The following is a 14,075-nucleotide window of genomic DNA, read 5'->3' on the forward strand; positions in this document are numbered from 1 at the left end:
GAAAATCATAAGGCAAGAAGAATCAGAACCCTCAAGAATGGTGGATAAAGAAGCATCGGTAATAGATTTCAAGCGAGATGGAAAGAAAAGAAAGCCCATTTTGTTCCAAGAAAAGATATCTGAAGACCTACTTTTGAACCTAAAATCCTATATTTCTGCACAGCATAATGCAGTATAATGGGCATGATTACTGGTATGTTTACATAGGGGCTGAACAAGTTGTTCTGAAATGCCCGGTCTGGTTGCAGCGACTGCAATGCACGATCCTCTTTGGGTTACTACTATCTTCTTTACGAACTCGCCTTTTCTTTGGTTGTCCCGGTGGCCGGAGGCCCTTGGGTGGATTTATTATCAGTCCCCCTTGTTCCTTGTTGTTCTGAAATCCCTCCAACATTCCTTGCCAAAGTGATCTATCCGGAACTGGATGTATTGTTTGCGAATATGCCTTGCGATAAGTTCCGACAGTGAAAAAACTTTCAGCAAATCGAACAACATTCTGCCTACAGCAGAGGAGAGCTGCCACAGCATGAGAACAAGGCAGTCCATTCAGCTGCCACCCGAAACATGTGCAGCGACGTGCATGGACGTCAACGATAAATGACCCTTCAGAACTAAGTACTTCAAACTCAGAGTTAGTAGCTCTGATCACTTGACAAGTAGGAGCTTTCTCAATAGCATCACACACCTGCTTTTCCGCATATGGAACGAGTACACTTTCCCACTCGACGCTTTTTTCACGACGCTCATTGAAGCAAATCATCAGTTGCCGGCGCATAGACTCAATCATTTGAACTATTGGAAGGCCAGATGCTTCTTGTAACCAAGTACTCAATGATTCCACTACATTGGTTGTCAAATGCCCAAATCTTCTTCCCTCAAAATGTGCTGTAGCCCACTGCTCTTGCGGAAATTTTCTAATCCAGGATGCTGCTTCACTCGACATATCCTGAATCAGAGACATCTTTTGTTCAAACTCATTGGCAGTCAGAGCATACGCAGCCTCCCAAAACATGTTGACAAGCATGGAACTATTGAAATCCTTTCGGAAACATTCAATGAGATGCAACATGCAATAACCGTGGAACGCGGTTGGGAAGTTTGCCTCTACTGCATCTAGAATACCCTTCTGTCTACTAGAGATTATTGTAAGCTTTGGCATGTTGCCGGTGTTACTCTCTAGCAGGTTTCGCAGCTCTGAAAGGAACCACATCCAGTTATCATCATTTTCCTCATTAACAACCCCAAATGCCAAAGGAAACAAATCCCCATCTCCATCAAAAGCACCGGCAAGAAGCAAGGTCCCTAAGTACTTGCTCTTAAGAGAATATCGATCAAGTCCAATAAGAGGAGGGCAAGCATTCAAAAACCCGTATATAGATGCTTGAAAAGCGATAAACAAGCGTTCAAAAGAGTTGTCTATGGGGTTCCCGTAAACAACTGCTATGCTTCCTGGGTTTGTGCTTCTGATCTGGTCACAATACAGTGGAAGAAGGCGATATTCCTCCTCAAATGACCCACGGATACTAGCCACATAACGCTCTCTTCCCCTCCAAGCTTGTTTGTATGTCAAAGTGATTCCATGAATTCGGTGAATCTCTTCGAGTATCTCCTTGGGTTTGCAGAAGGGGTTTTCTTTAAGGTGTTGCCCCATGGTATCTGAAACCCACTGGACTGAGGCTTGTTGATGACCAAGATGGTTAATTCCATCACAAGTATGTGCATCATGAATGGTCCTGATAGTGAAGGTAGGAGAATTTGAAAGCTTTGCAGCATGGATTCGCCAAGGGCATCCCTCACTTGCACATTTGGCAGTGAAACGAGTCTTGTCAGACTTAACTGTCTGCATCTCAAAGCGTAGGGCAATTGCGGCAGCTCTCAGCGCTCTGCGACAGCTCCTGGCATCGGGAAACTCTTGCCCAACTTTCAGTTCATGGTCAGGAACTGTAACTAGAGCCATAGACTGAGAGACTGGAGGACTTACAGCTGGTTGGGGCTGACCAACACTCATATTTGAGACCGGTACAATTTGCATATCTTGATTTTCAGCAGGAACCCAATCTAATTCATCATCAAAATCTTGGGTCCCCATGATAGCTAATTCACGACTCTCTGAAGTACCAAACCCATGATTTTGAAATGTGACAACCAATTCATCACCACGAAATCCAATACCAGCATTGTCTTGATCAACAGAAAGATTGTTGTTTCCATCCATACATAATTTATTCTCTGCAAAATTTAGAAGGTTATTGTCTTCGAGAGCAAGATCATGTTCTTGAGCCTCACTGAAAGCCTCTCTCCGACTCTTGGTGTCTTCTAAACCCAGGTCATTATCCAGTTTGTCAAGGCTCATATCCAACTTGGCATCACACATCTCCAAATATGAAAAATTTTCGCCAGGAGCTGCTACCAGATTGTGATTCTGCCCCGACCCCGTACTCTGATTCTGCCTCAAAGACAAATCATCATTTTGCCCCATTTTCAAATCATTGTTCGCCATTATAACATAAAACTATAGATTAGCCGCTACAGAGAAGACCTGTCGACATGAAACACGGTGCAAATCAAAACTTTCGATTCAGTTCCCCATCTTTACAGCAAACTGAACAGTGGAACATGTAGCAAGAATCTTAACAACCATGTATTATTACAGAACGACCAATGCACCATTCTTTGATTCATAGCCTGTTATCATGTCAGTGTAAGTGAATCTATTAAATTACATTCATATTTATGACCACAATTGATAAATAATTACTAAAGTATTTACTTAATACTCTAAAATCTCCTCATATTTGGAATATTAAACTTTTATTAAAATCTCCTCATCCGTCAACATTAACTCAAATACCACGTTTGATAGCCCAGAAAATACATGAACAAACCCTCAATTGTTAAAAATTCAATACAAATCATACAAAAAATTGAACTTTTCTTAATCATTAGATTTCTCAGCAACCAAACAGAGTGAAATCACCCACGCCTGATCTCAATGGGTGACAAAAATTCGCAGTTTTTTCAATACAATAACCACAATAATTCTTCTCAGCCAGACAAAACAGCTTTCTGTATCACTGAGTTTGACTCTCTTAAAACTTTCCACAACGAGAAAGAACAAGAAACAGTCGAGTAAATTCGGATTCAGGGCTCTTTTTTCTTCAGCAAACAAGCAGAAAAAAAAAAGTTACAATGAAAGTGAAATCAAAACCCAACCTTTCGACCTTAAAACCCAAAAGAAAAATCAATCAATGCGCAAGTAAAATCAAAACACACAAAACAAAAGGGGTAAACCGAGGGATGCGATGAAGATCGCATAAGAGAAAAAATTCCATCAAGCATTGAAGAAAAACAAAAAATTTGAAAGAATACAGAGAGAGGGTTTGGCGGGTGGTCGGAGAAGAGAATACCTGCAACGAGAAGGGTAAAAGAAGGGAACAAGAAGAATTGCAGGGGCAAAAATGGCCGACAACAGCTCTTCAGGGTTTGGAAAATCGGCTTGATATATGTTTAACACCAATTTTGAGGGTATTTAGGTCATCCCATCTCTTTATATAGTAGTCTGTCTAAGCACGTCACGTGACTCGCACATGACCTGAGTGGTAGGTGTGGTCCCAGTTGGACCGTTAGATCAGAATTTCTCTTCAGTTAATCTGATGGCAGTGATTGTAAGTCATTAAATATAGAAGCTAAATCAATATTTGTATTTTTTCTCTTTTATTTAGTTTCTTTTGTATAACTTGATTTGAGGATTATGTTATTAATTTCTTACCATATTACAAAATAATTGGATTTGACTAAACTCAATTGTTTTACAAATGTCTAGTATTATATTAACCATTTGGATGATAGTTTAGTTAGTAAATCTTTATAGGGTCAAACCGTATGAACTCGGAAGGTTCTAAGCTCGATTATCAACTAGGAGCAATACGCGCACAAAAGTCTAAACCCTATTATCAAGTGGAATACTTTTGTGCGCTCGGGTTTAGAGACTCATATAAGATGTTCAAAATGTACACTTATATAATATCGTTATTGGTTTAAAAAATAATTCAGTATCAAATTATTATATTCTTTTTTTATATATGTTGAATTGAAGATTATTTAAAAGAAAGTAATTGGATATGGCCAAATCTAATGGGATTACAGTAAATATAGTATCCAATAATACTAATAAAACTGGTGTAAAGAAGCAAGGTTAATCATGTAAAGTGGCTATCAAAACCTCAAAAGAATTTTGCTATTTCTTGCTCTTCATGCTTTTGTAGAAACCTAAAGGCCTCTTCCATTGCATTGGCATTTGGCAGCAATCCAATCACCACCCATTAGAAACAAAACCCTAAGAGCACTTGCAATGGTAATACCCAATTACAATGCACGCTAATGTGACTTAGAAATTCAGCTTTATGTTTGCACAAAGAACATTGAAACATAATTTTTAAAATCCAACCGTGCAACAAACCGTCTAGACATTTGGTACAATGAAAGTTGAACAACCAGTTTATAATGCATAATAAATTAATAAGCATTTAACCATACATAACTCCAAAATAAAAAATAATGAAATGCATCCGTAAAGGCGTAAATCAACCTTCATACTTCATATACTCTATTTGGCTTCTCACATTCAATAATTTGGCTTTCAAGAGCAAAACTGTGCCAGCGACCTTCACTAAGAAAAGCAACTGAAGAAAGAAAACCACCACAAGAAAAGACTGTAGACTTGCAAGCCGCGTGTCAGGGCAGGTCACGATCCATCATAAGAATGCAATACTCTTGCCTCGCGTAAAATTTTTTAGGGGTAGCTTGGCCACTGATGAAGCTAAAATCCAGGTCAATGACAATCACTATAATACTAAGCTATGGCTGAAAATATCTGCCATGCCCTGCAATTTCTAAATTGAAACTTTTCGTTTTAGATTTTCAGCTTCCAGCTTAGGTAGCAGTTCAGAAGCCACCTGTTGCAGGGAAATATGGTTCAGCTGATGTCTGCTCCCATTTATGACCCTTTCTGAAAGAAAATTAATTTCTCGAATATCCATTGCTCCAAGTAATTCATTCCAATAGTCATCATCCTTGTAAAGATTTGACGCTCTAATGAGTTCTATTACTTGCTTCAAGGTGGCTACATTCCTACCAGCACCACAACCCATGGCAGTGGCAGCACCCACAGCATTTGCTATTGCTAATGTATTCACCGTTGGAAGATTATGTATAAATCCAAACACAACTGCAGCTACAAAACTATCTCCACAACCGACGGTGTCAATGACTTCCACCTGATCACATTTCCAAATAACAATGCATTAGTTAAGGACCTAAGTTATAAAATTGGAAAAGGTAACTCCAGAGGTCTAACCAATAGAAGTGATTTCCTCCCTTCTAAAAATCTTCAAAAGACAGTTGAAAAAACATCCGTCATTGTAAATTCATTAATATGTTAAGTTGCAGAAAAGAGTCATTTGATAGGGCTTTCGTGATCTAAATTTGTTTCAACAAAATTATGAATGAAAAAGAGTTATTCAAAACGTCTCCGAAAACAATGACTAACCATTCTACTACTGAACAGAAAGGGTTACAATAATGGAAAACAGTATCCTACATTTATGTTCATAAAATATCCAATTTTTCTGTATTCCTTTTCTTTTGATAAGCCCAAATATCAAATGGGTCACGGAAGATGAAGAAAACATAAAGACATATCAGCCACTTCAAACAATGTCTTCATTCTTGGCAAGTATATTATCAGATTGCTGATTGGTACCTTGAAAGCGGGAGCACAAGATATACTCGATGTTGTGATTAGCATTGAACCCCTACATCCCATTTTAACAATCACCCATTTTGTGCGGACCCCTTTCTTGAGCAATTCCTGCCCAGCTAGAACTGGGTTTTCTATGCTCGTCAATGATTCAGCCTGGCAGAGCATCAGTCCAAACACACCAAATCAAGAAGACAGTCAACAAACCAATAAAAAGAACAAATATAAGAATCATCTTCAATAACTGAATGTATAGCAAAAACCACAATGAGCATAGCTCAAGCAAAGCTACAATAAATGTTGCAAATGAAAAGGAGGAACTCCAAGGGAAATGAGAGTGAAAGAAAAGATTTGTGAGCTTTCATGATTCATCATATCTAAAAAGCTAATACGAATGACTAGATGAAACATGGATATAAGAATAAGCAGATAATAAAATCAAAGGCCTACCATAAAGCTTTGAAATTTTATCAAATGGCTGTAGATACTGCCACTGACACATATATTTTAACAAATTAAGCACACAATAAAACCAATGGCTGAAAATTGTGCATTTTCAAGCCAAGGATCCCCTATGATTAATCTACACTTCAAGTAAATCTACCGGGACTCCAATCTATGCATAAAGTATGATGCTCATTCTTTGTTACACCAAACAAGCCAGTCCTCACAGAAGTTTCCCTTTCTTTACAAATATTTGGAAATTACACGTGTCTTGCATGTGTTGAACATGAAATGTACATATGAGTCCTCAAAATAGCTATTAATTCGACCTTCAAAATATTCTTCTTTTCCCAAAAGGGACTTCTTTAACGAGCGTACTTTATGAAACACCAAGATATGGTGGTCAAAAGAGTATTGCCGAAGCAACTCCAAACATTGAAATATGTATGACACAAACCCTCCACCCAAAAAAAAAAGAAAGAAAAAAACCCTAGCACAAACACCCATGGGCATGCATACTGTAACATAAAAATAAAATAATAACACTAGAACATAATCCCACACAAGGGCAAACCTCATCAGCTGTTAGCAGAAGAACATCACTCATACTTAAGAAATGGCTCAGAGCTCTCTGTTCTCCAGGCGTGCCTGTTGAAAGACTTCTTCCACGTGGTCCCGGATCAAAGAAAACATACGTCCCAACTTCAACAGCATAGTCTAGAGCTGAGGTTATCAAGCTAGGGGTGAGCTCATCAAAACCATAGCCATTACAGAACAGGACTTTTGATTGTTTTATTGCCATTTTGACTTCTTCAGATAGATTGCTCATCCAGCTGAATGCAGGCTCCTTACTAAAATCAGCTCGACTGGAAAACAAAACAACTGTATAAAAGATCACCATCATCCTTTGCAGTTGATACAATACTAATGACCCAACTGAGAAAAAAAGTAACATTTTGCGCTTCCAAAGAAACCAGGTGGAAATTGATTTAGTGAACAGCTTTGATGCTAAAGTTAGTATGTCAAACTAATTTACCTGCAGAAACCATGTCTATGCAAAGGGTCCACAAGAACCCAGCACAGAAGGGTTTCATATGAGGCACTGGAACTGTCAATAGCATCAATGCCTTCACTCATCCCAACCATTCTGATACCCTCATCATGAAGAACGTCTAGGAGGAACCGCCCATATATTTCATCACCTACATGACCAATGGAGGCACACTGAAGTCCTAATCTTGCAGCTGCTATGGCCATATTGCAATTGCCACCAGCTTCCCAATATTGCTACGTGAAAAAGAATATAACCAAAGTTATAAACAAGTAAGTTAGTATAAATTACAACTGGTAAAAGGACCAAATTTATCAAGTTCACGGAACAAAAGAAAAATGCATATGAAATGAAGTGCAAACAATCAGAAGAGAGTCAAGAGACACCAACCAAGACTTCCAAATGATAAAGGAATCATAATAGCACCAATTTGACATAGCTTTTCCTTCTGATACATAACTACTTAACCAGTTAGAATACCCTTTTAACGAGACATAAGTATCTCAGAAAAACTAACTCCCTAATTGTAATTTGCAATCCACCAGAAGAAAACTATATAAGACATCTTGAAACAAGAGGTCAAAGTGAAGAAGTAACTGAGAGCCCAATCCTTAACTTCAAGATATTCAACCTGCTCAAAACTCAAAAACCTTAACCCCAAAGTGCAACTAGTTTGGTTCAGCTATATAATCCTTTTCCTATAATTTAAAGGCCATATTTTCCTTCAAGTTTTTTTTGAGTCCAAATGCATTTCACCCAGTTCAAACCACATCAACTTTGGTCTACCTTTGCCTATAGACTATCAGTATCCCATCTACATTTTCAACTCCATTTCGTCGCTCATATATCCAAACATTGAGGTTTATATTATTTTACACGAAAAATTCAATTTTCGTTGAAACTGTCTTAATATACTGAAAGTTTATTGTTCTGATTATAGCAACTTGTTTGAGGCTTCGATGCCTACTTGTTTTGTTTTCTGGTCTTACTGCATACCAGGCATATATCAAACTTCAAATACAAGCTGCATTATACTGCACAGAACAAGAGTTCCTAAACTATTTATGTCCACAGAAACACAAGGGTTTTTAAGCATTAAACCACCATATCTCAATACTATGGAAAGTGCCAAATGAATAGTCATAGAAAATTCAAGTCAAATTTGATTACAACGTCAATTAGAAAAACCAAAACCAAAACCTATATACAAGTTACTCTTTTAGAATGTAAACCACAAAAAAAGAAACAGATTTAGACAGACATAGAGAAATGAATTGTAGGGGCATACCTTATCAGGGGGTGAAGCGGAAAGCTGCTGCATATAAGCTTTACGGGCATCCCGGGAAGGCGGTGGAAGCTCGGGAACATCGAGGACAATATCGACGCAGAGGTTTCCCAGAGTTGCGACATCGATGGTTTTGACTGCGGTACTCCTCGATTTCCAGTCCCGTACACAGCCGTTTCCGGAGCCAAAGGTAATGCAGAGCGGTTTGGGAGCGTCAATTTCAACTCCTTTGCAGGTGAAGACGGAACTCTTGGCTCGAGTTGTGAGCAAAAATGGCGGGACAAGAGGAAGGGTGAGTCTAGTGTTTTCTGGCGGACGTAATCCATGGTATGGGTTTGGGGTATTTAGGGTAAGAATTGTCTGGTGATGCATTCAGAGACAGAGAGACGGATTGATAAAAAGGGGAAGAGGAGAAGAAATGAAGACCAAAGAGGAGCGTTTGGATGGAGAGAAAAAAAAGGGAAAGAAAATGACGGGAAAACAAAGAAGGTGTTGCTCTCCAATCCCTACTCCACCCCAGCCAGGTTGAAAATGCAGTTTCTTTATAGGCAACTGTTGGGATTCCTGGAATCTTCCTAAAAAATTATCTATAAAGATATACAAATTGAAAGACAAAATTGATTCCATTTCTTGGCCAGTCAATTGTTATCTCCTTATATAAAAAAGATCTGTTTGTTTACCAAGAAATATTTTCCAAACCCAGAATTTCTTTTTGGTCCCCTTGTTCCCAACAGGAACAGATTTTCTGCAATTTTCGCAAGATTAGATCAAGAAAGGATGAAGCTTTCTCATTTGAAATGAATGCCCAGTAAGGTACCAATGTACAACATGCCAAAACTCTGGCAGACGTCCTGCACAGGATTCGCTGATCCAATCAATGCTGTTAATTGACAGAATAGATCCTTATTACAAATGGGCAAATTGTAACTGGATCTTTCTGGATAAATAACTGTTAAGTGATCACAATCTACATCATTATCTCGCAAATTCATCATAAGTTGGCTGCTCTTGGCTCTGGCATTTGGTGCAACCAGCCCTGGTTTATCCATACTCCTCTCCGTAAAACTTCGAGTGTTACAAATTTAAATCTCCACACTACAAGTAACAAAAACAGCAACAAGCGCTGCCACTGCTGCGGATGATAATTCATTCACTGAGCCACCTATTCAGTGTGGTCCCATATTTAATCGTCAAATGGGTATGGATGCTAGATGATGCCAATGCTCAGTATGTGAGCGTGAAAATTGTGGTTCACTGTCACTGCGGCATAATTTCAAAGGATAATCTCCGGACCATTCTCTTTTTCGTTAGCCAATTCCTCAAGTCTGCTGACAACTTTTTGAGCCACTTCTCCATAGGCTTTGGAAACGGTCGAATCAGGTGCTGACACGACAACAGGGACGCCTTCATCACAACCTTCTCTTATTTCCACTTCTATGGGAATCTGAAACAGTAGTAAGATCACAAATCAGAGATCCAAAAGTTAGTAAATGCATGATTTCCTCAATAGGCATTAAAGCACACAGTAGCTACATTTTATAAGACTCGCATCAAACAACCCTGACTGAAAATCACCCAGCAATCAGTAAGTAGCCAATAATAATTTGTGTGCCTCACAACATCCAAGATATCCAGGTCAATCATCCTCTCCATCTTTCAAGGTTACTTGTCCCAAACTATGAAATGAATCTGGCCAAATGTATGTGATATTTCCCGCTGAGATCACACCCTAATCATTTAGCCATAGTTTATTTGTATATCAGAATGAGGATGCAGATGGTTCAAATTGATACGAGTTCCCAGTAAGGCAAAGGTTTTATTGATGGGCAAACCGATACAGAGGCCAACCATATTTCGGTCGCCAGGACAACAATACCATTAAGAACTTATACTGTCAAATTTCATGGTTTTGCATTCACACTTTGCACTTTATTATTGAATGTCTGAGACCTTGCACTGCTCCAGCACTTAAATAATAAGAAGAAAAGAAATGAAACCATTGAATTTAGCATTGAACCCCTCCCTCTGGCCCTTTCCCAGAGACAAGCCATGTCTAATAAACCACACATAAAGTGAAGAGCACAAAACTAACTACACTGAAAGTCTGAAACTAGTAAATCAAATAAATAACTCCAAAAAACTGACAATTCTTCAGAGCATTAGCATGACCAGTAGCAGACAGATTTTTAAAAAATAAACAACATACCTCACCAACAAGTTTCAAACCCATCTCATTTGCAGTTTTGAGAGTTCCCCCTTTCCCAAAAATGAACGAAGGTTCACCACAGTGTGGACACTTGAAGTAACTCATGTTCTCAACCATTCCCAGAATCTGTAAAGGCAATTAATAATTTCGTAAATAGCCTCACCAACAGCAGCATTCACCACTATATTTAAAGTAAAAGTTTGACAGTGAAAGACTGAATTCCTTCGTGATTCATGAGAGAAGCAAGGGGAAATAAGTTCAATATTACATAAATTTCACAGTTCTAAATCTCAAGATTTATGATAAATCTTCAATATTTACCCAAAAAAATCTTAGGAGCTGCCTCTGTTTAGGGCTTAAAATTTTAGGGTTGGATTTACATGTAAGTTTAGCTTAGTAAAGCCAAAATTTTCAAACGTGCTTAATGAATAATACAGGTATTTTGATACCTTGAAAGTTCATTTTGTCAGATTAGCATAGTATAATAAGGACCCTTCAACTTATCCAAACAAAGATTCATGGTCTACACAAAGTTTTCAATGTAAATGCAGTCATATTCATAATGATGTGCACAAAAAGTTCACGTACTGGAACTTCAACTTTAGAGAACATTTGAACTCCTCTGCGAGCATCAATCAATGCAACATCTTGTGGAGTTGATACAATCAATGCACCTGCCATCCAATAGACATTGATTACCAGCCAAATTACTTTGGGATGTTCTATATAATATGAGAAAGAAACATTAAAGGGAAAAAAAAAACCCTACGGTTTCACAATTTGTCAGGTAAATATGAGATTATTATCACCCTAGTTGAATGACAAGTGAAGTATGCTTGTGTGAAAATAAATTTACCAGACAGTTTCAGATTCTGGGACATAGTTAACTGAGCATCACCAGTTCCTGGGGGCATATCCACCACAAGAACATCAAGATTGCCCCAGCTAACGCCCCTCGTCATTTTCTGAAGAGCACTCATAACCTGCAAGAATAACTTAATTCAAGTTCTTAACAAAGAGAGAAAAAGCACTATGTTCTAGACATAACCAAGTATTACAATCCTTTTCCATGTTTTTTCAACTTTCTTTCAAAAAATTTTCCAACTTCTGCTAAATTTTGGGATTGATAATGGAAATTCTCATGTTAGTATAATATTAAAAAAGCAACCTCAAGCAAGAAAAAGATATACCACACTCATACACATATTATGAGGTGACATACCATGGGACCTCTCCACACAATAGGGGCATCCTTCTCCACAAGGAATCCAATTGACATACATTGAACTCCATAGCTTTCAATTGGAATCATCTTTGAATCTGAAAGAAAGAGGGAGACTAAGTTATTTAGAAACCATTATGAGGACATTGTACAGCACACACTCCAAAGAATTAAATAATAACTATCTACAGTATCTAGCAAAATCACAAGATGACCGCACAGAGCCTTATGTATTGAGCCCTTACCTCCATCTACATCTGGCTTTCTATGTATTTTCATCATGGTAGGAATAGATGGTCCATAAACATCAGCGTCAAGCAAACCAACCTTCAGTTGACAATTCCGAGCAAGTGCCACAGCCAAGTTGACTGCAACTCACAAGCATATATAAGCCAAAACAAGAGTGCCAACAATAATAACATAGCAATGGTAGCATATTTCCATCTGCTATTGAACAATGGTGCATTGATTTTATTATTTGTCTATCAATTATATTCCCCAAAGCTGTCAATTTAATATTTTAATCACTTGTCACCTTGAGTTATTTTGCATGAAATCCTATCTAAATCAGCTCACAGCATATCATACTTCCTAAGTCAAGCATTTTGCAGTCCACGTATGCGTGTTTACCAATTGAAAAACCCTAGAACTCAAACGAAAAACACAGCTCAAGGATTCTGACATTCAAATAATGCTCACGAGAATTACCACCTAATTATCTTGTGGATGCCTGAATTTCACTGGTTTCCACTTTAATCACCAGCGAGAAAAAGAAAACCTCACTCTTGACATGTTTCATGAACTTCAAACCTCAGGGTTTATGCTCTTCCAACAAATGGCCTAATAGCCTAACCTTCAAAGACCTTTACTTTGAAACTTTTACAGCATAAAAAAACACTCTAAGCCACAAATCATAAACCATTGTGAGCTCGCTATCATTTTTAGCCATCAACAACTATTAAACACGAAATTAATACAAAATTGTAAAATCGGGAACGAGTTCAATCAAAATCTCTAACAATTTTAATTAAATTGATTGAAAAAGTTCATCAATAAGAAGAATAGGAGGCACCGCACACCTGCAGTGGTGGACTTGCCAACGCCACCTTTACCAGAAGCCACAGCTATAACATCCTTAACTCCCTCAAGCCGCAACCCTCCGCGACTAACTGCTGAATAACCCCTTACACCTCCAAGCTTCTACACAAAAAACCTAACGAATCAGAACAACAATAACCGCTAATTCCAAACACAGGGAAGAAGAAGAAGAAGAAAGAAGTAGCAAGTAAACAAACAAAAGGAGGCATATAGGAGAAAATAATTCTCACGGTGAAATATCGCAACAAGCCCTTCATGACTCGGCCAAGAATAAGAGGAAATGAAATGGAGATTTTGGAATGAAGTTGAAGAGAGTGAACTGCTAATGTCGTGAGTTTAGTCCCACATCGAAAATAGAGAAAGAGACGGACGAAAAAGGAACTACAAAAGAAGAGAGACTGTGCTGTTGAAACATACTTACCTGGACTGGGTCAATGGGTGATCAATGAGGCCCATGGCCTAGGTCAGTGACCTCCATTGCACTTAGGAGGGGTGCTGCCCTAAGGTCTCCCCATTGAGGGAGAGCCTAAGTCATAATTTGTGGAAGAGGGCGGCCTGCGTTCGCGCGGCCCCTGCCCAATCTCAAACAAATTTTAAAGGCCCATGGACCATTTGTCATGTTAGATAATTCGGACAATTGACAGTAATAGCATTTTAGACAACTTAATTGTAAAAAGGTTATAGACATTTTTAAAATTGTAAAAAAGTGTAATTTAAGGGTAATTTGGTCATCTGACTTAAGATATTTTTTAGTTTATACCTATAATACCCTCCTCTTTCTTCTTCTTCTTCTCCCTCCAACTATCCAACTCTAGTGTGTCCTCTCTTTCTCTCATTCTTCTCTACTAAAAGTTATCTCCTTCTTCTTCTTCTGGTTCTCGATCTGGTTCTTCGTTGTCTTCTTCTCCGTTTTTGGCCGAGTTCCTCCTCTATTCATCTCCTTCTTCGTCGTTGCTCAATCTGGACTGCGTCGAGTTGCTCTGCTTCGTTTTTGACAGATCTGGACTATGC

At 38.4% G+C, this 14,075-nt stretch overlaps 3 protein-coding genes and 1 non-coding gene across 5 annotated transcripts; 1 reads left to right on the top strand and 3 right to left on the bottom strand.

The window, feature by feature from the left end:
- Positions 1-7: 7 nt before the first annotated feature.
- Positions 8-3,506, bottom strand: LOC120010664. Of its 2 annotated transcripts, none has more exons than XM_038861457.1 (2): positions 3,408-3,506; positions 8-2,539 (listed from the first exon to the last, which is right to left on the bottom strand). In XM_038861457.1, exon 2 carries the CDS (start codon positions 2,498-2,500, stop codon positions 200-202), a length of 2,301 nt encoding a protein of 766 aa, XP_038717385.1. In that variant the 5' UTR covers positions 2,501-2,539; positions 3,408-3,506; the 3' UTR covers positions 8-199. The 2 variants fall into 2 exon arrangements, with proteins under 2 accessions (XP_038717385.1, XP_038717386.1); XM_038861458.1 differs by having other exon boundaries at positions 8-2,685; positions 3,408-3,496.
- Positions 3,507-4,479: 973 nt separating this feature from the next.
- On the bottom strand, positions 4,480-9,069 carry LOC120011290 (fructokinase-1-like). Its single transcript, XM_038862374.1, has 5 exons — positions 8,542-9,069; positions 7,239-7,489; positions 6,777-7,068; positions 5,762-5,914; positions 4,480-5,276 (listed from the first exon to the last, which is right to left on the bottom strand). The coding sequence occupies exons 1-5, from the start codon at positions 8,908-8,910 to the stop codon at positions 4,893-4,895; spliced, it is 1,449 nt and encodes a 482-aa protein (XP_038718302.1). The 5' UTR covers positions 8,911-9,069; the 3' UTR covers positions 4,480-4,892.
- A 238-nt stretch (positions 9,070-9,307) lies between these two features.
- On the bottom strand, positions 9,308-13,440 carry LOC120011291 (iron-sulfur protein NUBPL). Its single transcript, XM_038862375.1, has 8 exons — positions 13,295-13,440; positions 13,046-13,166; positions 12,212-12,334; positions 11,967-12,064; positions 11,601-11,727; positions 11,333-11,418; positions 10,745-10,870; positions 9,308-9,982 (listed from the first exon to the last, which is right to left on the bottom strand). The coding sequence occupies exons 1-8, from the start codon at positions 13,319-13,321 to the stop codon at positions 9,812-9,814; spliced, it is 879 nt and encodes a 292-aa protein (XP_038718303.1). The 5' UTR covers positions 13,322-13,440; the 3' UTR covers positions 9,308-9,811.
- Positions 13,441-13,477: 37 nt separating this feature from the next.
- On the top strand, positions 13,478-13,640 carry LOC120011612. The gene has a single exon (XR_005471062.1). It is a non-coding gene; the product is annotated as a U1 spliceosomal RNA (small nuclear RNA).
- Positions 13,641-14,075: the final 435 nt, after the last annotated feature.

The sequence above is a fragment of the Tripterygium wilfordii genome, chromosome 12 (assembly GCF_013401445.1).
Source record: "Tripterygium wilfordii isolate XIE 37 chromosome 12, ASM1340144v1, whole genome shotgun sequence".
NCBI classification, from domain to species: Eukaryota; Viridiplantae; Streptophyta; class Magnoliopsida; order Celastrales; family Celastraceae; genus Tripterygium; species Tripterygium wilfordii.

Bases quoted from the DNA above. Each gene is read 5' to 3' on its own strand.
- LOC120010664 (XM_038861457.1), bottom strand. From the start codon at position 2,500: ATGGCGAACAATGATTTGAAAATGGGGCAAAATGATGATTTGTCTTTG.
- LOC120011290 (XM_038862374.1), bottom strand. From the start codon at position 8,910: ATGCATCACCAGACAATTCTTACCCTAAATACCCCAAACCCATACCAT. The intron at 7,069-7,238 runs GTAAATTAGTTT...TTTGTTTTCCAG, and splicing joins CATAGACATGGTTTCTGCAG to TCGAGCTGATTTTAGTAAGG. The intron at 5,277-5,761 runs GTACCAATCAGC...AAATGTGATCAG, and splicing joins CTTGTGCTCCCGCTTTCAAG to GTGGAAGTCATTGACACCGT.
- LOC120011291 (XM_038862375.1), bottom strand. From the start codon at position 13,321: ATGAAGGGCTTGTTGCGATATTTCACC. The intron at 12,335-13,045 runs GTGTGCGGTGCC...TGTGAGTTGCAG, and splicing joins TGGCAAGTCCACCACTGCAG to TCAACTTGGCTGTGGCACTT. The intron at 10,871-11,332 runs GTACGTGAACTT...TTGCCTTTACAG, and splicing joins TCTCTAAAGTTGAAGTTCCA to ATTCTGGGAATGGTTGAGAA.